Below are 21,735 nucleotides of genomic sequence, written 5' to 3'. Positions count from 1 at the left end.
TAACATCACAAATGTTTGTTTCACTTTGGATTTAAAGGAAAATTCCCAGAATCCTCTGCATCCGAGGACTTTACGGTCCAGACGTGTGTGTCTGAATACTTCTGAGTACCACAAACTACTGAGCACTTTTCCCACCTTATAGTCCACCCCCCAGTGTTGCTTGAATCATATATTTGCTGACATTTACCTCCAGACTCGGTATCAGTTTCTAACCTGGCCCTGTCCACTCTTCCAGCGACCCGCTCCCATCATCTCTGTAACAGTCATTGACCCACAGCAATAATTGTGATGTATGACCAAAGGTGAGGCGGCTTGCTTTTCCACGCTCCCACACCAGGCAACCTTCACCGCTGCACCCTCCCCTACCCCTCAACCCTTTTAGGGGAGGGAGGTGGGGTGGAGGGGGTCCTCTATCCTCTACCCCCCCTCCTCTTTCTGACTGCATCTCGAGGTTGGCTTGATATACGCCGGCTCGCCACACTTCACTGGCTCCATGAATGTTAATGCAGGACGGGGAGGAGGAGGCGGGGAGCAGCGTGACCCAGGGAGCAGCTTCACCTGGTCTGCAACAACCAGGAGCAGGCTCCAGAAAAGAACCACATTCTACACAATGAGACAAATGATAATAACTACATGCACAAAAAAATCTGTTTTGAACAAACATGTTAAGAAATGCAGCAACTAAAAAAAAAAGGAAATTTCCTACAGAAAACCTGCATTTTCTCCCCTAAAATAACAAACCTTCCTCACAGGATGTTTCTGCTCCTGCGGTTTGTTCTTTTCTTTGACATCCCAGCGATCAGTCAATATTTACAGAGCTCTTGCAGAATCCGAATGGGAGCATTATATGGTGACGACTGTCGGGTGTTGTAATCTTTGACCCCTGCATCTGGCTGGCGTGCTGCCTTCCTGCCCCCAGAGGGGTTCTCTCCCTAATCTGCACCCTGACGCTCCTGCACATACAACAAAATGCTCATTGAAAATACAGGAGTTTGTCGCTTTGCAAAACCTGGAAGTAAATTGAGATTTCTACAGTTTTGCTAATTTTATAAAACTAATTTTTTGTGAGCAGGAAAGCCACTTTGAATACAATTAAATCAATTAAACAGGGAATCTATATCTTACACAGCCTCTAAAAGGACATTCTAAAAGAATGTTTTTTTTTTCTTAAAAATTGAAGTTAAAAAAATATCAGATTACCAGATAGCAACTGGTGGGCAGCAGTGTCCATCTCTGCGCACCAGTTAGTAAACAGAAAATTAATTTTTTTTTAGATATATTTTTTAGAAAAATAAAAGCCAGCTAGTAACCAACATTTTTTTTTATTTCATTTTTTTTATTTCATTTTTACTTACATTTTTAGGGGAAAAAAATGAAGTAAAAAATGCACACCAGTTACTATCTGGTGAGTACTAGTTACTATCTGGTGCACACCAGTTACTATCTGGTGAGTACTACTTACTACCTGGTGTGTACCAGTTACAACCTGGTGAGTACTAGTTACTATCTGGTGCATACCACTTACTATCTGGTGAGTACCACTATCTGGTGAGTACTAGTTACTATCAGGTGCACACCTCTTACTATCTGGTGTGTACCATCTACTGAGCACCAGATAGTAATCAGAATTTTTTTTGCAACTTCAATTTTTGGAAAAAAATAATCCAGTAACTACCTGGTGCACACCAGTTACTATCTGGTGAGTACCAGTAACTATGTGATGCACACAAGTTAGTAACTGGAATTGTTTTTTACTCAAATTTTAAGAGAAAAAAAAATCCAGTTACTATCTGGTGTGCACCAGTTACTATCCGGTGAGTATCAGTTGCTATTTGGTGTGCACCAGTTACTATCTGGGATGCACCAATTAGTAGCCAGATTTTTTGTTTTATTTTTCAATTTACTGAAAAAAAAAATTACTTATTTTTTTTTTTTTTACTTAAATGTCCCTTTAGGGCCTCCATAATATTTTACAAAAAGTTTAATTCTTTAAAATATATAATGGAAGTGTAAACACTTCAAATTGTTTTAAAGTGTTTGGATATCAAACAATAAAAAATATCCCTTCTTCTGGCTATCTTAAACATTTGATGAAGTTTAAAAGAAAATGTATCTAAAAAAGGTTAAATAAACATTTGAAGCTGATTTGAGTAAAGAACTTATCCATACACCAGCTGAATTTGTAAAGTTAAATCCACCTGCTTTTCTATTGCAAGACTTAAATAAACTTCAATCAAGCTCGCTAATATAGTTTCATGAAAATAAACAAGATTTAATACTTAAAACAAACTATTAATATTTGAAATATGATATTTAAAAAAAAATATCACAAAAAACGGAGTGAGCAACAAAAATAGTAACGAAACAGTGGAAAATTCCTAATTAAGATCAATTAAAAAGATAATTCAGCATGGAAACAATTCACTAGACATAAACTAGCAGCAGTGGTGATAAATGAAGTCATGCCTTTTAACGAGTGGTATTAAATGATTTTCAAAAAAAAAAAATTGAGGAGGAAGCGTCGTGTAATTCGTTCTGAAGTGTCGAGTTCAGCCTCCTGACCCCGTGGCCGCCACTTCCTCCCAAAGACAGGCAGGAATAACAGCCGGCTCCTCAGCTCGTTGGACACGTCTGATAAGTATCTGAGAGCGGCAGAGATGCTGCGAGACACTTGAAGAATGTAGCATGTAAAATGGCTGGCAGGCAGGAAGGCAGGCGGAGAAGAGATGAGCTCTTCAGAATCCTGGGCCCGGAGAGGGGACGAGCAGCTGAGGCCTGGCACTCCCTCTGTGTCGCTCCACTCTTTGTCACAGGCAAAAGACTCATGTTTCCAGGCAGTAATCAGACAGCCCTGGGGCTCTGTAAAGACCCTGTTCTCTTTTCATCTCAACTGTTGCATACACGCCGCTAATTGGAATCCTGCAACTGGGTCACCGGCTTTGTCTCTCAAGTGCTGTCAAGTCATTGAGACGCGTGAATGCCGAATTATGGTTGCCTCAGATGCCTGATTGTGTCTCTCCTCTGTGCCACATTAATGCCTCCATTTCTGCCCCATCACAATATGGCGAATTTCCTCCCCGTTTTGCAGGATTCTGTTCCGTTTGGAACCAGAAATCTCCGACTGATGAATAAAAAAAAGAAAGTGACAGTAAATCCTTGCGGAGCAGGAAAAGGCTAATCAAGGCAACTGATTTAAATACAAACTATTTATTTTTTTTACATCTTGTAGGAACTTTTCCTTCCTCTTTTCTGCATAAGAACTTAACTCTGCAGTTTGTCAGTGATTAAGAGCAGAATTAGCCAGCCTAGCATGCCACCACAAATGAGCCAAACCCTTTGGGAGACCAGAGACCAAACTAGGCACATTTCCAATTATACTTCCAAATGACTCATTTTCTTATTGGGTCTTCAATAATTGTGGTGGGTATTGGGTGAAGGCAACTCAATTTGTCTTACATATTTGTTGGTATGATGGTAATAGAGTTGACAGAGCCAGGGGGATGATATGAAACAAAAAAAAAAAAGTTTGATCCCTCAATGTTTGTTTGATCTGCTTCATCCTCCTTAATACTCTTGAAGTTTTAAACCCAGAAAGGAAAATGCCTGCTTAATAATCTGTGGATTGAGGGATGGCTCCACTATCATTTTCAAGTCATCAGAAAATAACTCTCCAAAGTGACAGACTTTGTTCTGACTGCTGAAATTAATGAGGCTTCCTGTGATGTGATTATCTGTCGCACGCATCGCCGCTGCAGAAGGAAAATAACTGACAAATTAAATTAGCGAAAAATTCTTAGAAACCGGAATTTCTGTTAGAAAGATTTCAAAAGTTGTTGCACAAAAACACACCGAGCTGCTTCTGTTGCTGGTTTTATTAAATTTGCAGACACATTTAGAGCCTTCAATGAAGGGAATGACCAATTACTTATAAAGCAACGGTCGATGTGGACACAGGAAGCTGGAAAAGAATGACATCTAAAAGTCCAGTCAACAATTTGTTTAGCTATAAATATCTTTTCACCCTTTTTAAACATCTTTGCAAACTAAATCCATCAAATCAAAAGGAATTAGTATGAACAATATTTAAGTAGAAAAGTGTCAAACCCCACATGTAACAACATAAGACTTTGTTAAGTTTGTGCTACACAAAAAACAACAACAACAAAAATACATAACCAGTGTCTATCTAGTCTCGTCGGTGTGTTTCCACACTTGGTTTACAGCGGACAGGAAGCCCTGAAGTGCCTGTGAAGCAGCATGTGTGGTTGAGAACAGAAGGGGCAGCTGTGCGTTTTGTTGTGAGGCGGGCTGCCCTCTTCCACACGGCGGGGTAACTGTGGGTTTAAAAGGGGGCCCCGGCCCTGCTCCCCGCTGAGCTTTCCTGTCCAAATCTGTCATAGCAGACTCCGTCTTTGTTCAGTAACCAAGTCATTCAAAGTAAAAAAAAAAACCTCCTCTGGCAGCAAAATATCATCTCGATTCACTCACTAAGGTGCAGTTTTTCCGGAAGTTTCTTCAGTTTGTAAACACTTCTCTTCAAACTATTGATTATCATCGAAGCATAAACTCCCTTTTTATAAATCTATTCTTTAAATATCACTCTGCAGATGTTTCTACATTGACAAAAAAATTGCACTTTTTTAAAAAAATGAACGCTAAAGTGAACAGCTTGTTAGACAAAAGGTTCTATTGTTCAACTCTCCGAGAGAATCATCGCCAACGACTCATCAGCTACCGAGCGCCATCACGTCGGCTCCTCCGGGGGACACTCCGGCGAGCCAGCGCTAAGACGAGGCCGACGTCTCCATAGTGGACAGGATGCGCACCACCTCAGCTCTCTGAGTGGGGGAGATGTGCTGGGTCATGTGCACGATGGAGTCCATCGCAACTTCAGGATTGGCTTGAACAAGGCTGGAAGTAGAAAAATAAATGATCTTATGCATCTTTTAGGTAACCAAGGGTAACCAAACAGGGCAGTTAGAAGTCTGACTCCATTAGAAATGCCAAAAAGGGGGCGGGGCTAGAGGAGCCGGAGTGAGGGGCAGAGGTGTGGCTTGGATCTACAATTGACAGTTAGGTTAGCTTTACGTAGCTGTATAACTAGAAGGCGCAGTTCTTGCACTATTCACAGCTTAGTCATGCTAAAGCTAACGACCGACTGTAACAGAATTAAAGATGGGCGGGGCTTTTAAACCGGAGCTGGAGAGCATGATGACGTCAAACTTCTGGGACTTACACCAGTTGACCAATCACAAAATTCAACTGCAATACCTCGTTTCAACCTGTAGGGGGCAGCACACGGACGCTTTTTGACTATATTTTCATGAATTAAACAAGTTTATTTTAATTTGTAAAAAATGTGGCAACAAAAAAAAAACAGACAGTACTTTTAAAGCCCCGTTTAAAGAGGTCAACAGCCAAAAAAAAGTTGATTTAGTTTAAATAAATAAATCTGAGGGTTAAAAAAAAATGACCCACCTGCGAATCTGCTTGAGGATGTGATCTCTGCGGATGTACTTGATGTTCTCATCAATGATGGATCTGGCCCCCTCCTCTTCTGCTAGCTGCTTCTCCAGCCATCCCACCACCTCTTCATTGTTGTCCCACAGATACGCCTTTAAAAAGTGCAGGTTGCTCATTTTAACTCACGCTGATGAAAATTGTGTTTTTAAGACGTTCTGGATGACAAGAAAATTCAGATCAAAAGTATTTCCTTTAAATTTACCACAACTCAAAGGTGGATTTCTGATGAACTCTTGCTGCTCTGCAGAAACTATGTTCTTAAAAATTACAGATTTTTTTATTTTGGCTAAAAACGGTATAATCATAATCAAAAGACCACTGGAGCCATTTTAAATTTGATCAAAAGATGAAAAAGCACCTTTTTTGAATAAATACATAAACGGGCAGAAGGGGGGGGCTTTGAGCTTTGTTGACTGAACCTAACTGGGAAAAATTTGTATTCATGAGTCCGGCATTTCTGACTCCAAACAAAGCCAGGCTGCGGGGCTTAGCAAAAATTTGGGGGTGGAGGAGTTTAATGGGCTGCCCGCCTTTTTCTGAGCAGTCCTGCTTGAGGTCCACAAGAACATTTAATGCCCTTATTAATCATTTTTAATCTGTTTGCTTTTAATTAAGAAACAGTGTGTTGCCCTTCTATCTGCACGTGCCAGGGCTGTGATTAATTGGGGTTTAAAACAGCAAGTCTTGATTGGAGTAATGTATGAGCTAACAAGAAGGGGCATTTCAAAAAAACTCAGCTGGCTTTTGTCACTCTTTTGCTCCTCTGAAGCCCAAAAGGGGCCAGGAAGGAATTACAGTCAACTGTGAGGACCGACTGCCCCTTTTATGAATGTTTATCCAACTTTTCCTCTGGATGCCATTCACCTGCCTCCCCCTGAATCTCTCCCCCTGAACCCTGTGGACATCTGCTTCCTGCGCTGCTATCAACCCTTTGAGTGTAGAAAGCAGAACAAGGACGCCTGTCAGCCGCTGCCGTACAAGAAAGATGACAGCGGGCTGCATCCAGGGAATAAGAGACTCAGAAAGACATCAGGGAGTGTCAAACAACAACCTGACCTGTCCACATGTGGGCAAACATCCAACAGAAGAGACCAAGAGTTATATAACCATGTGGACTTAAAAGGAATTTAAGAACACGTTTTGTTTCATTAAAAAAAAAAAAAATGTAAAAGCATCTCTTTTACCTTGACAGTGCCCTCCGCCTCTACAAACCAGCGGCGCAGCATCGCCTGGATCTGTCCGTCTGTCAGCTCGCTGTTGGCGGCTTGGATTTTCTTCTTCACCGTGTCCTCCAGCAGCAGACGCCGCAGACGCCAGTAGAAGAACTGACGGGACGTCTGCCATTCCAAGATATCCTGAGTGCGGAAAAAAATAATATCAAAAAGATGCAGATCTGGTCATCTATCCATAACTTAAAAAAATATTTTATGGTTAATATGAAATTGCATTCACATTTTTTTAGGTTGCAAAAAAAACCAAAAAACGTTTTCTGTTTATGTTTGCGATTATCTTTAGATTTTCAAAGTAAAAGCAAAATTCAAAAACACTGAAGCAAAAGGTGCTGAATATATGATGTCAAAGACAGGAAGTGGGACTAAAACCGACTTAAGAAATAAAAGTACACTGTAGTGGTAAGAAAATAAAAAAAAACATGTTTTTAATTCTGCAACTTGCAGGGAGTCAAAATGTGTAGAAACAGAGAAACTGCAGAGCTAATTAACAAAAGCTCTGAGTATTTGAGCTCATTTACAGCAGAGGAGTTTGTGTGTGTGTGTTTTTGACAATTTTGGAAACGGATGCATCTCATTTTTAACTTAGGAAAACACAAATACACTATAATAAAGCATTATTTAATATTTTATATTTTTTCCAACTTTTGTTTTTCTTTATTTTTTTAGCTTTCTCAGTAGTTTATTCAGCTGAAATATTTGAATGTTAGCATTTAGCTTAAACAAACTAGTTACACTTGGACAATATAGCTCTAAAATGTGGTTAAAGAACATATATTGTTTAAAAGTAAAATAATATTTAATTATCTTTTAGTCTGGATTGTTGTGTCAGTGATCTAAAATGAATCTGTTTTAGCTTCAATTTAGTGATAAGTTTGAACATTTGTTGAAATCACTAACACCTTTTTAATTACTCCAACTTAAAACTATGGATGTGAAGGAAATCTTCTTAACTCTCAGATTTCTCATTGGTGAACATTAAGTCCTGCACCACTGAGGATCTTAAGATAACAGATGGAAAAAGCCACTCTAAAGCAGTCTTTGTCCATGTGAGCAGAATGTGTGTTTGTGTATGAAAGATGGACTGTGGAGGTGCAGTCGAGAGCCCGCGGCTGCTCTGTAGTTGCTAAGGTGATTGACCGGGGTCATCAGGAGATAATTATGAGGACAAGTCTGGAGGCCTGGAGAGACCAAACATTATTCACCAAGCAGGTGCAGGAGCAGCCAGACTGATAATGCCTTACGGCCTTTCGGGGTTATTCACGTTCTGAGAATCCATATCGAAGGAATACATGCGCCGCTCTCACCGTGATGACGCCCTTCTCCTGCATGCGGCCCGGGGTGTCGTGAAGGTCTGCAAACTGCACGGCCACTTGATGGTAGATGGGCAGCAGAAACTCCTCGCGCTCCTTCAGCTTGGTCTCCAGTTCTTTACGGTCAGGGGGGCTCAACTCTGGGGTTCCTTTAAATGGTTAAACAGAAACATCCATGGAGGCGTTAACTACAGACTATGTATGAATTTGACTTCATCTACTATTCACCAACAACCCCTAACTACTAAAACACTATATAGTGCGGGACTATATAGTGTGCTGCATTTTAAAGGTAATTCAGACACAATGCTCACTACTTTTCTTTAATTTTTCTAAACACCGGATACGACGTCACCGATTTCACTAAGTCAAAATCGAATAAATATGAACATTTCACGATGTTTTTTTATGACTCCACTCTGCTCTCATGGTGAAAATCTGGATGGTTTATTTAAAAATTACATTTGAACATGGTTTTTTGTTTAAAATTGTTCGACCGCAATGCATTGTGGTCTATATTCGCTAACCTAGTGTGCATCGATGCACGCTAGTTTTTAGCAAAGATTTCTGGGAAATTTCAAGTGCACTCAATTTTGAAATGAGCAATTAGGACACAACCTAAGACTGCACATTTTGGTCGAAAAATACTCTTGTTTTGGTCAACTAAGACTAAAATAACCTGCGACTCTAACAGATACAATTTGTTTTTGTTTTGCTTTTTTTGTGTTTTAAGCAATGGTCTGGAGCTAAAGCTCCAATTTAAAAGTCTTAACAGTTCTACAAATCTGAACACTTTTGTTAATATCCTTCTAATAAAGCATTTACCCTCTTTTGACACATTTTAAGCTAATCCTGAACACTAAAAAACATTTTAATAAAAGTGACTACAACTCTGAACTCTTGTGGAATTTCCGCTTCCGACTAATCATTTTCAGCCGCCATTTTTTCTGCAACCAGGTCCTTTTGACTAAATTGCCAAACATCATTAACCGGAAGCGGAAATTCCACAAGATTTTAGAGCTGAAGCCACTTTTATTTAAAAAAATGTAATGTGAATAAACGGTTTAGCGTTCAGGATTAGCTTAAAATGTGTCAAAAGAGGGTAAACGGAGGTTATGTTCCGGTTCTGGAATTCCTTCGGGCTAATGATTTTCAGCCGCCACCTTGTCTGCAACCAGGTCCCCGTTGAAGTATGCCTCCATCGATATCCCATCATCCCTTCGTTTACACTCTTTCCAGCTAGCTTACAGCCCCTCAAGCTAACATTTCGCCCACTCGTTTCACTTGCTGCATCACAAAGGAAAACTCGACTTTTTCATCTGCTCCTGATTCATCTGGATTTGAATAAAAAAATACTAAGAAATATACAAAATAATATGAAATTTATAGAAAAATGCTACAAGAACATGCTAAAAACACATTGTTTTCATGGGTCCTTAAACTAAGAGAGCTCCATATTTACCATTTCACCCAAAGCGCCAAACTAATGTAGCGCTGGACCGTACAAAAATCCATACTCTGCACGAGCGAGCTGAGATTGATCCATGCAGGATGTGGCTGACAAGTTTCCCAGGGGAATGTAGTGAAAATGACACAATCAACACAGAACCAAAGCCAGTGAAGGCGCACGACACAATGATTGGCTGCTCCCCCCCTCAAAAACAACCAGACAACTTTAAAGAGCTGGGATTAGGAGAGAAAGGGAAGACTCACCCAATCTTTCAGCCAGGCTCATGTAGACTGGATCCACTCTTCTCATGGTTTTCACCAAGTCTTTCCTCCTGAACTTAATCTCCACCGTTCCCTCAGGCTCCAACACTCCACCTCTGCAAAAAAAGAGCAATTAAAATGAACAAAGTTGGCTTTCAAGACACCTAACGTTCCTTTGTGCAGCTCAAACTCACCGGCTGTCTTTGTCGGCGTACATCTCCATGTGGCGAGGGTTGATGGTGGGATCTATAACCACCCAGGAGCCTCCTCTCAGCTCGGCCTGCGGGGGGATGTAAACCAGAACCGGCTGCTTGTACTCCCGCAGACCGTCTACTATATAGGCTCCAAACTTCAGCACCTGGTCATACATGTCTAGAAACAAAACCGTTTTCACAAGTTAATGACTGTGCAATGCCACAAAGCTTTAAAACTACAAAAAAAAAAAAAAAAAAAAAGTAGTACCTTTCATCCCTCCTGAGAAGCCCCTCCAGTTGGAAAACACTATGAGAGGTAAGCCCTCCCTGTTCAGGTCCTTAATGGCCTGGGCTGTTTTGAAAGCAGAATCAGGGAACCACACTTGTCCGGCCTGCTGGATGATCTGAATGTAGCACACAGAAAATGAACACCTCTGACACCGCAGCATGTCTAAAGGTCTCACTCTTTGGCCTCTTCACGCTGAGCAACTCTTACCTTTGCCTCAGAGTCCAAATTAGCTGGGTCAGCCGGGATGGACAGCTCCACTGACCTGGTTTCCACGGCAACCACTCCAGTAGGTATTCCACCGAGCCTGTAAGGAGAGGTGCTGTTATGTAATCTACTGGTTGACATTATTTGTAACAATTTACCAGGTTAAAGACCCATTCTGATGAAAATGTTGTTTTAACATGTTTTTGTAGCATTATTCTCATGATGGAGGATAAAAAAAGCTCTAAATTGCATCTCTGACTATTTTTATTAAAATCTTTTCAAATAAAATAAATAAAAAAACTAAATAAATAACTAACTAAAAAAAAAACCTATTTGTGACATGGAAAATACGCCGAGTGGGTTATAAACTCTTCGTTTAGAACTCTTAGCAACAGGGAGGGGAAGGAGGCGGGGTTTCACTGCATCAAAAGTCCCGCCCACAACTTCAAATGAACTACTGCTGCTCTGCAGACACTATGTCCTACAAAATGACAGGGTTTTTTTTTTTGCTCAAAACAGCATAATCCAAAATAAAAGACAACTGGGGACGCTTTGAAAATAGATCAAAGATGACTGAAGTGGGACTTTAAGAGTTTTGTTTGTTTTTTCCTCAAACATACCTGGCTCTGCCCACCACCACACTCTGGGCCCATGGCTGCATAATCTCCATGAAGGAACCATGATCGAAGAAACCAGTCTGCCAGGATCCCTTTGGAGCTGAACAAATACAATGGTTATTTATGCAATTACGATACACTTTTCAGAGTATAAGTCGAGTTTTTTCTTTTGCATAGTTTGGCCAGGACTGCGACTTATACTAAAGAGGGACTTATTTGTAATAAAAAAAGGCTAATTTTTGTTATTTTTCCACTAACCACCATTAGAGGGCGCTGTAGGTGAATCAGTATTTGCTACTGACAGAAAAAGAAGAGCTGTCCAAAACAATCATGGAGGAAAATCTGATTGTTCTCCTCTTGAACTTTATGACATTTTTCTTATTTTTATTGATACAACATTATTCTTCCTTCCTTAGACTAATGCGGCACGGCAAGTCCTCAAACTGGGTCACAGAGACGCGGAGGAACCGCAGAAAACGCCACCATTCAGACCCAGCTCCTGCAGTAGAAGGTTAAGATCGCCATTTAAAACAAAAATAAAAAAAGACTGAATGATCTGATGAACACAGACATGGAGTTGTGTTTACCAATGTTTTACTGGAGCGCTTCAATTTAAATCAGAAGCAGCTTTATTGCCCGATTTTACACACACGAGGAATTTGTCTAGGTGATAAAGGTGGTTACATCACAGTGAGGGTAGAAAAAAATATATAACAACATAAATATATATACAGAATTGAAGTAAAAAGCATAAATTAACCTGATCTCTCAACATCATCGGTGTCTTCCATGTGGCTTTTATTGGATAAACATTGAGCATCAGATTTGCAGACGCAAATTTGACCCGTTAATTGAGTTCAGTGTGAGCAGCTGATTTGTTTGGTGGTGTTGTACTTTTCTCCCAAAAGTGCAACTTATATATTAATTTTTTTCTTTTTTATTAAGCATTTTTGGCTATTTCGACTCATTCTCCAGAGCTACTTATAGTCCAAAAAATGTGGAAATGGTTTAGTACATGTCTAAATACAATACAAACATTTGTTTTTGTTTTAGACTTGCATGATATCCAAGTCTAAGGGAATCTGCTGTCCCAAAAGTGTGACGTTGGCAGCAGCTATGACATAAAGCCTTCAAAGGAGTCCTGCTTGAAGCTTTCTCTGCCAAATAAACACAGTCAGTCATAACAGCTACCATTCCACTGGCCTCCCAGACTGTCGTCTGACCTCTTTGCCATCCTAAACTGTAACTGAAGTGGAACCAGCTCAGTCTTGACCTAAAGTGTGGAACACACTTCATCAAACCTTGATGCTGATGACTCCAACAACACCGTGTTAAAAGTTCATGGTGCCTTTCTCACTTTCCTAATAGCCCCTCTCTTATAATGATTTATCTCAACCTTTAGTTCTTGGGACATCAGGCTAAAATAATAAATCTTTATATTTAAATAACACACAAACAGAGCCAGGGTGTGACTTTTAAGGACTGCTGAGGAAGCATTGTTAATTATTAACAACGGAAAACATAGTTTTATAAATGGTCTAGATAAATAAGTCTTAGAGAGGAAAACTATTTTTCTGGAAGGGCATTAAAAGGAAGTTGGGTGGGCTCACACCGTTAAAAAGACATTACAATTACAATTACAGTTTTTTTTTTTTAAAGCAAGAATTTGATGTTTACAGCTTTGTTGTACTCACTCTGACTGGGACGTCCGGCCAACATCCAGCGAGGATCATAAGGAGTCTTGGTGGGAACGAACTCTATGGGCCGATCTATGGGATCCTTTGCAGACAGGACTGGTACTGGACTGGCTTTACACTAAAAAAGGAAACTTGTTATTTTAACCTCAAATATCATAAAAGGTTAGAATTGTCATTCCAATGAGTAAAAGTCACCTTGGGCATGTAGGACAACCACTGCAACAAAGTAAAGACGCCCTCAAAGTCGTCACAAACGGTGCAGTGGGTCACGCCGTTGTTGTGCATGATCTGAACTCCGCCCAGCTGGTTGTTGGACGTGTAAACTTCTCTACCCAGAACCTGATGCACACCACAGAACACAAGCGGGGATTTGGATTTATGTTCAGTCAAAGCTGCTTCCAAAAGGTTATGAGACGAGATTCTGATACGATCAGCGTTTCCTCATTTATCCCAAGAGTTAGACTCTAAAAATGAACTTGCAAAATGAAATGAAGTAGTAATCTTTATTTATTTATCTTTCCATATGTAGATGTTTAAAGGCTGTAAAACCCCTCACTACATTGTGCATTTTATTGGATGGACACAAACATTTTCACACTTTTATTCTCTTATTTAAACTCTCAAAGTTCACATTTTACAGAAAATTGCAGAATGAAAACAAAAATCTGCTCATGATGGAAGTTTTATGTAGATTTGGCAAACTGAACTTCTGTCTTATAAATACACTGCAGCTTGTTGTTTTGTGAGTCTTATTTTCATTGACAGAAATAAATCAGAGGGAGAAAGATGCCTGCATGAATTCAGATCCATTAACCACGAGCAGAAAAAAGCAGTGGTGTAAATAAGACAAATAATAGTGATCAACAGAAATAAACAACCCATGCTCTCCTCCCAGAGTTCAGGTGAGCGGGTGCTTATCTAACCTTGTAACCAGGCGTGGCCAATTCCCAAATCAAAAATAAAAAAATGTGAACCATGCAAAACTACAAAATAAAAAAATAAATGTGGGAAGAAATTAGATTTTGGCTCCTACAGAACCCTCTCTGTACTGTACCTGAGATGTGGTACACAGGAGGTCGATGGACAACGAGCTTAAACCAAAATTGCAGTAAAGATTTCTGCAAAACAGCGAAACTGCAGCAGGTAAAACGCAAAATAGCATCTACAAATTACTGGTAGTGTTTTTGGTTTTCTTTTTAAAAAAAGGGCCTAAAACCAAAAGTGGCTTAACTGTTGTACCTTAAATAATTGTTGTTTATTACAGATTTGATTTTGATTTTGACAAAAATTCAATTAATTTTATATAGTATGTGGTTACTGAAACGACTAATAATTAATTTGGGTTCCTTTTTGAAAAATCCGATTCACTGACCTAAAATCGATCCAGCACATCTTTAGTCAAAATTCAACCAATGTAATATAAACTATAACCAATATAAATACAGTTTAGCCTAAATGACAAAAGCGGTTTATACAAATATGCACCTCATGTCAGAAGACCCATAACCCCCTGTTGTAACACTAAAATATGTCTAACACAGGAGGCCTTCGGCTCTTTTGCTTTAAAAAAGAAATGCAACCAGTGTGACTCAGATAAATACCCGGAACTGAAAATACCAGGTGAGGTTTTCCAGATTCCTTGTATTTCTTGCAAGATAATCAATTAAATATGTGTACAAACAAGCATTTTACACATTAAATAATAAAAAAAATCATACAAACAGAACATTCTACCACACTGTATGGTCACACGTGTTTGTAAAATTTAAAGTGTTTCCACACATTCGACTGTAATGATGATTGATCATTATTTTGCTGCCATCACATTTGCTGTGATGGCAGTTTTACATTATAGTAAAATGAACCCAACAATGTTTTCAATCCAGATGGTATTTTTCAATATTTTATTTTGAAATGATTTTATAATTCTATAGGTCGATTTGATTAACAACTTGCCTCAAACAGATCGATCTGGTTAGATTGTAGGAATATAAATCAATTAATCGATTAAGTTGATTAATCGTTATATCCCTAGATTTGGCGGTACACATAAAATAAAACCTGTCTTTCAAAAAAAAAGTAAAAATTGAATTATAGAAATTAATAAACATGAATATATCAAATGTCCTACAACTTTTCTGTTCTGTTGCACTAATCATGCAGTGGTAACTTCTATTGCAGACTGTTGTAGAAATTGAAAGCCACAAAACTTCTTCTTTTCTCCCTGCATGGCCCCGGTCCTAACCTGAAGCCATAAAACGCCGCTCTCAGCCCACCCCTATTTTCATAAGCAGCCAAGAACAGGTGGCTGGGAGCTGACATGGTTCCATAAAAATCAGAGAGGAGTTCAATCCCTACCCTCAGCTCTCACCTTTTCAGCCATCATTTACTTTCTTTATTACCATTAATGGTTATGTATCTGGCTACAAATCTAGGGCACTCTACTAAAGCTGTCAGGAGAGGCAGCAGCCCCAAGAAACATTACAGTCACCTTGACATATACAAAACCCCCGCGCCTCCGGCCATTGCCAGCTTCATTAAGATTCCATGGCAGAGAGAAGAAGAGGAGGAGGAGGAGGAGATACTGGAGGAAGAACAGGCTGAGATGACTGGGAGGAAGAGAAGGCTGAACTGCTCACTGGGGTATTTGTCCTAGTAGTTACTATCCAGTCCCCATGAAAGTGTGAGAGCTTCCCAGCAGCTAATGAAGTGATGATCTCTGGGTGGCCTCCTGCTGCTCCTTATTAAGTTTCAGTTAATAGTCACAAAATCGTGAAAGATGAGGGGGAAAAAAAACTCTTTCTCCCCTCTCTCGTGAGTCAAAAGTTAAACTGGGGACTTTAAAATTACACAGCTACATGTAGATTGCAAAACAAATCCATAATGCTCCGGCAAATATATAAACAATGAGACCATCCAGGCACACTTGAGCTTTCAGTGGGGGGGGGATAAATAAATAAATATATAAATAAAAAAGGTCTCCTATCAATGGGCCGTTTCCACGGTTTACCGTGTTGCGATCCGTCATTTAATTCGAAATGGAGTCATCTTAATGCACCGACAAGGACAGAGAATGGAAAGCAAGACGGGAAGCATCAGTGAAGCATGCAGGTACGCGCAGACAAACATGGCAATTGAGTGTATGTCGAAAGGAGGGAGAAAAAAAAATCTGCATCAGCAAAACTTCTCATTTTGATTAAAAACAAATGATATGGGTGTCCTGCGCTGCAGCCTCAGGCATGTCACTCTATTTCTATGCAAATACAACTTCATGGTTTGCTTTCAATTATTCCACGCTGAGTGGCAGGCGGGTCCGCGGCGAGCGTCGGGAAGGGAATCCTTGTAGAACAGAGAGGGGCGAGGAAAAAAGGGAGCCTTCAAATTGCCCGATCAGCGAATTGGAACAAGCCACGAAATCACTGAAGACTTTTCTAATTTTCTGTTTTGATACACACACACACACACCTCCCTGATGTCCTGCCACACCGTACAGTACTGTGATCATCAAAACACTGGATTTTTGTTTTTTAAACAAAAGATTTTTTTGAACATTTAAAGTGTATTTTTCAGATTCAAAACGTTGGGGATTTTAATATTCATACAGGCAAACCGGTTGTGCTCTAAAAATGATTCTGTTACCTTATTGAGGGCTCCAGCTCCAGTCAGGATAATGTGAGAGTTGTCCACTTGGATGGTTCTCTGTCCGAGTCGTACCAAGTACGCCCCGATGCCGATAGCTCGACACGTTACCTGCAGAAGAAGAGGAGCATCTAAACCAGAGCCTGGATCGATTCAATTCTGATTTTTTTTTTTTTTTTTGATCCACTCAATATTATTCGATTAAAAGTAATTGAGTTTAGACGGTTTACACATTGAGACACATTTGTTTAGAAATACGTTAATAATCTATATAAGTTTTGAATATATTTATATTAATCTGATACAGTTCACATACTGTAAAATGTATTGGTGAAATAATGAGATTGTAAATAGTATTACATGGTTTTTCTAAAGCAGAAGTTCTAATAAAAATGTTCAGATCATTAACATTGTAAACATTGTTCTGCTTCTCCTGCAGGGCGTTTCAGTTTGGCCACTAGGTGGAGCTCGCCCTACAGCAGTAGACTTTTTTCAAAAAGAATAAGCAAGGAATGAACAAAAAACTGTGCTTCAGACCACTTTAAAATTATTTCCTTAAAAGAGTTTGGAAATTAATTCTTGTGAGTTTTTCAGCAATGTATGTTTAGGTCAACCGAACGTTAGCATTAGCCGTCCTATGGGAAATCCCACTATACGTTAGCATCAAGCTAGCGTACTTTAGCTTAATGTTCTAGATCAATCTCCATTTTTATGGATAAATTATTGATTTATTAAGCTTAGATCAATTCAAATCAATTAATCGATTTTATCAGCCCAGCCCTAAACTTAACAGCATGCACTCTTTTCAACCTGTTGTTAGTGACAGCTGAAGAATGAATTTGCTTCTGTAAACGACTCGATTACCAGATTCATTGTGATGATCTCCTCATAAGCCAGAGAGGATTCTCCAGCAATCATTCCAGATCCCCTCAGATTCTCCACGCCCAGACCTTCCTCCTTTCCAATAATGTCAGTAATCTTGTACCTGTAGGACAGAGCACGTTCAACCAAATTCACAAGACCCCAACTACTTTTCTCTTAGAATTATTTGAAAAGAAAAAAAAAGAATGGGGAAGACTTAAAAAATACACAAAAATTACCTGGATTCTCCCTCATCTTCTATGTGTTCACAATGAACTGAGTTCAGAGCGGAGACCTTCTTGTAATCTTGAGGTGTGAGGTACAGATAGCTGAAACCCTGCAGGCATTATGATTTAATGAGGAGAACGCACATGCAGAAAATTAACAAATCACAAACAAATCAAGGTTTGGAAAAAATGTACTATTTAAATTAAAAAACCTCATTCTAAAAAATGTTGAAAACTGCTATGATTTGAGAATTTCTGCTGACAATTAAAAATACAAAAGCCCTCAAAGAAGACGGTTCTTTTTTTGTCTAAAATTCCTGGCTGACCTTGTAGGGGTCGGACGGATCCTGCCACGCCACGTGGAACATGTGTCGGATCTCCTCCGCCAGGCCGATGCGGGCCCCGCTGTTGGCTGCGATGTAAATGCGTGGGATGCCGCTCTCCCGGGCCATCTCTGAGGCCCGCAGGAACAGCATGTCTTCCTGCGGCCCAAAGGAGCCGATCTTGTGTGTGATGTCGTTGCTGATGACGATGATCTCGCGTCCTGCTGGGTACTCTGGAGTTCGCAGGGTCATCCTCCACGCCACCATTCCTATCTGAACACACAATAACTGAACAGTTTTAAATGTGAAGAATGTAATGTGGTGACAAGTGAGTTGGTGATACTATTCAATAAATTGTACATTTCTGATGTATAAAAGTATTTTATTAAATGACAAAGTTCACTTAGTTTCACTACAAAAGCAATAAGCTTCAGGGAAAAAAGTTCACAACCCAGCCAAAGAAACACAGAGACACCTAGAGAGCAAAACAAGAATTACACAATTGGGCAGATAAGAAGGTATCTCATGTTTTCAATAGCTGCATGTGAATGTAAAGTCATAATAAAACAAACCTGACCTCATTACCGCCTGGCAGTCGGTTCATCTGCACCATCTGGTCCTGGGCGTCCAGAACCAGCTCGGTGAAGGTGAGGAGCTCTGAGGGAGGAGGGCTTTTGGGCAGGTCGGCAAAAGCCTCACTAGAGTGCCAAATCTTCTTTAGAGCCTAAAAACAAAGCAGCAAACAAAACATCTATCATATAATAGAATCTAAATCACCGTAAATAAATCTTAAAAAAAAAAATCTTTTTCTTAAACAGTGCTTTGTATTCTGCATCCTGATTGGTGGTTGACCTTGTCAATCAATCTACCCATACCCTAGCCTACTGTACAGAATGTGTTCAGCTCGCCAACTCTATAAATCTTCAATCATTAGCAGATCTTTGCTGAACTTCTTTTTCTACGAAGGTTTGAACTTTTAGACTTTAAACAAGAGAGAAAAGTGTGAAAATGTCCACGTCTGTCTGAGAAAAGTGTATAAAGTGTGTTGTGAGGAGGTTTACAGCCTAAACCTGGACCATGTTTTCTACGCTGTAGTTCCCCGTCATTCCACTAGGGGCAGTAAAGGGGCTTTTTCCTGCCCATTTCAAAATGGCTGTTTCCATGAAATCTCAACAACACTTTTTGGTGGGAAAAATTTTACTAATTTTCCTATGTTTGAGGTGAGAGTAACATATTTATTGTTCGTCGTTTCACATGACTGCATAGTGTGTTGACAGAATGCTAAATTTGTGAATAATTCATTCTTTTGAATACAGCTACACCATTTTACTCCATGTGTGGATTAAACTTGAGACAGCAGGTAAATGAGGCATTTTTTTTCTGAATATTAATATACTTTTTTTTTTTTAAACTAAAATTGTTTTGAGCAAAAACATACAAAAACTAATATTGTAGATGTTTTTTTTGTGACTCCAGAGTACATTGACTGATTTAGCCGCGCGTCAGGTCATGTGTGGGTACCTGTCTGAACATCTCTGGGAAGTCATACACATAGGTGGTGCCCAGAGATTGTGCCTGGAAGCGTTTGGACTGTAACAGGTCCTTGGTGACGTACGGCGTGTTGATGAGCATGCCGTGCAGGGGGCCTTGCTTGTCTCCGTACGCCTGGAACATAATCTGTAAACCAAAACAAAGTGATGGAACACCAACTTTTAAAAAACTAAAATGTAAAAGAAAATAAAAAGCAGAATGAATGTTCTTGTGATGTGTTTAGGGAGCTCTTCACATGCAAACTGAATCCTCTCACAAAAGTAAAATGTAGCAGGTTCCGTCTCATATCTACTCGCTAATAAATCAAAAGTAGAAAAAAAGGGTAAAAGATTCCCTAAGAAAACTGTCCTGTTCTTGATTTCTTTATGAACTCATCCATCAGTGACTTATTAAATCAAAGAGATGGTGGGGATGAATTATGAGGTGGCAGGATGACGTGAACCTCACCTGATCTGCTGAAAGATGAAACATGTATCTAAAAGAACTGTTCACAGACAAATGGCACAAAACCATCACGGATTTCTTTTACATTTTTAACATAGCTCCAAAAAAACCTGAAGGATTTCTAAATTGGAACAATGAATGGACAAAAAACTGAATGAAATGGAAAATGTGTGAGCGCCCCACCTGTCGGTCTTTGGGCCCCACCTGTCCCGTTCGGGAATCAGTGACCTCCTTGTAGAGGCTGATGTCCAGGTAGTAGCCCGATTCGTTGGTCAGAAACAAGCGGATGGGAATCTGTTTCCCAGTGGGAGTCAGGCGGATGTTGATTTTCAGCTCCGCCTGCAGGACGCGCAGCTTCCACAAACGGCTGCCGTACCGCATCACCATGGAGCGCACAGACTCCTCGATCTGTAGTTCGAAAGCAAAAGATGTTATGAAAGTAGTAAGGTCCAGTTTGTGTCAGGAGTTGGGGTGTTGCAAACCTTTGATGGGTCCATGATGACTGTAGGGACAAAGTTGAGGAAGATGTGGTTGCAGTCAGTTCGTACTGTTGTGTTGTTGAAGGCCACTTCCAGTTCATCCATGGCTTCCAGCAGGAGGCGCTCTGCTTCGTTGTGTAGGTATTCAAAGGAAGCCTCCTGTTGCATTAACACAACAGAAAGGTGCTTAAAATCAATAGTACAATGAAATAAATAAATCAGTTTTTTTTTCTCACCTTTGTAACCAGATCAGAGTGGCGGATAATGGCTCGGACAAAGAAGCGATAGTCTGTCACCTCGGTGCCCACCTCCACCCGGGCTGCACCCAGGTACAGGTGCATCTTGTGATTGGCACACGGGATCGCCGTTAGAGCAAAATTGCGCATACGGTTGAGCTCCAGCTGGAACGCTAATGCCGGCTCCAGGTGTCGATAGATCCTGTCCTCTTCAAACTGTTTAGAAAAAACAAAATCAATTTATGACAACAGAACTCATCAGGCCACTTTTCTTTTTTTTTAATATTTGCAGAATGTGGAGAAAGCAGAGAGTATATGTGCTGCAAGCCATAAACTCCATTAAGTAAATGAAATTCCGAGCAGGTCGTGATGTCAGAAAGCTGCTAATGGGGATCATTTCTCTTAAATGGGGAACATAATTAAAGAGTTCATTATTATAACGAGCTCCAGCTCCGCCAGTGGACAGAAGCTATGAGTGGTGGTGGAAAAATGGTGCTGAGGAGACGGAAGATGGAACACATGTTTTCATACTGGACTATTATAAACGCAGCAATAATGAGGGGTGAGTTCATCAAATACTTAAAGCTTTGAACTGGGTTGATTGTTCATACAAGGGCATTTTGAACTAACAATGGATTCTACATCAATACCTACCTTGTCTCTTGCGCGGAATGTGAAGAATTTTGGGAATTCTCTCTGCGCAAAGGAAAAAGATCAAACAAATGTATTAAATACTAGCCACTTCATTGAAAATACTTATTTTTATGCAATAAAAAGGGATCTAAAGTGGTAAATAACTGTTTTTTTGTATAGCTGACTTACTAAAAAGTAACATTAGTGTTCACTAATGCAGAAAATTAGCATCATAATGAAAATAGGTTACACATAAACTAATGAATAAAACATATCCGATAAAATGTCTCCCTGGACAGACCAGCTGAAGATCATAGAGTTCCTAACCTTACATGAGGGTGATTTAATCATCAAATGACTCAGATTTCATTCCATGAGAGCTGCTGAAATATGTTTTCAGGAAGTTAGCTGCGCATGCATGGTGGTGCGATGCAGAAACACTCATGTAACAAAGACAGCTAGCATGACAAGCTCTTATAAGACTCTACGAATACAAAGAAATCATCAAAAGTTGCTCTGATAATGACAGAGATGAAAGAAAAAGATCATTCTTTGTGATTTGAATC

General features: G+C 39.8%; 1 protein-coding gene across 14 annotated transcripts in view; it reads right to left on the bottom strand.

Annotated features, from left to right (window-relative positions):
• Nucleotides 1-472: 472 nt before the first annotated feature.
• Nucleotides 473-21,735, bottom strand: part of acaca (acetyl-CoA carboxylase alpha) — a 41,126-nt gene continuing 19,863 nt past the window's right edge. For 4 of the 14 annotated variants that reach the window (XM_036215354.1, XM_036215356.1, XM_036215358.1 and 1 more), the window contains 21 exons: nt 21,191-21,232; nt 20,537-20,752; nt 20,304-20,459; nt 20,005-20,229; nt 19,348-19,503; nt 18,404-18,550; nt 17,830-18,099; nt 17,516-17,613; nt 17,280-17,400; nt 16,416-16,526; nt 12,972-13,115; nt 12,774-12,894; nt 11,083-11,179; nt 10,466-10,562; nt 10,238-10,373; nt 9,970-10,147; nt 9,779-9,891; nt 8,060-8,214; nt 6,708-6,878; nt 5,479-5,615; nt 475-953 (listed from right to left, as the gene is read on the bottom strand). In XM_036215354.1, the coding sequence (XP_036071247.1) occupies nt 800-953; nt 5,479-5,615; nt 6,708-6,878; nt 8,060-8,214; nt 9,779-9,891; nt 9,970-10,147; nt 10,238-10,373; nt 10,466-10,562; nt 11,083-11,179; nt 12,774-12,894; nt 12,972-13,115; nt 16,416-16,526; nt 17,280-17,400; nt 17,516-17,613; nt 17,830-18,099; nt 18,404-18,550; nt 19,348-19,503; nt 20,005-20,229; nt 20,304-20,459; nt 20,537-20,752; nt 21,191-21,232 (3,045 nt within the window). In that variant the 3' untranslated portion in view covers nt 475-799. Of the gene's footprint in view, nt 954-3,854; nt 4,912-5,478; nt 5,616-6,707; nt 6,879-8,059; nt 8,215-9,778; nt 9,892-9,969; nt 10,148-10,237; nt 10,374-10,465; nt 10,563-11,082; nt 11,180-12,773; nt 12,895-12,971; nt 13,116-16,415; nt 16,527-17,279; nt 17,401-17,515; nt 17,614-17,829; nt 18,100-18,403; nt 18,551-19,347; nt 19,504-20,004; nt 20,230-20,303; nt 20,460-20,536; nt 20,753-21,190; nt 21,233-21,735 lie in introns of those variants that run through there. The other 10 variants (XM_024266728.2, XM_024266727.2, XM_024266734.2 and 7 more) reach the window with 4 other exon arrangements.

The sequence above is a fragment of the Oryzias melastigma genome, linkage group LG14 (genome assembly GCF_002922805.2).
Source record: "Oryzias melastigma strain HK-1 linkage group LG14, ASM292280v2, whole genome shotgun sequence".
Taxonomy (NCBI): Eukaryota; Metazoa; Chordata; class Actinopteri; order Beloniformes; family Adrianichthyidae; genus Oryzias; species Oryzias melastigma.
The sequence above is the reverse complement of the archived record's forward strand: the minus strand, read 5'-3'. Positions and strand labels throughout refer to the sequence as shown.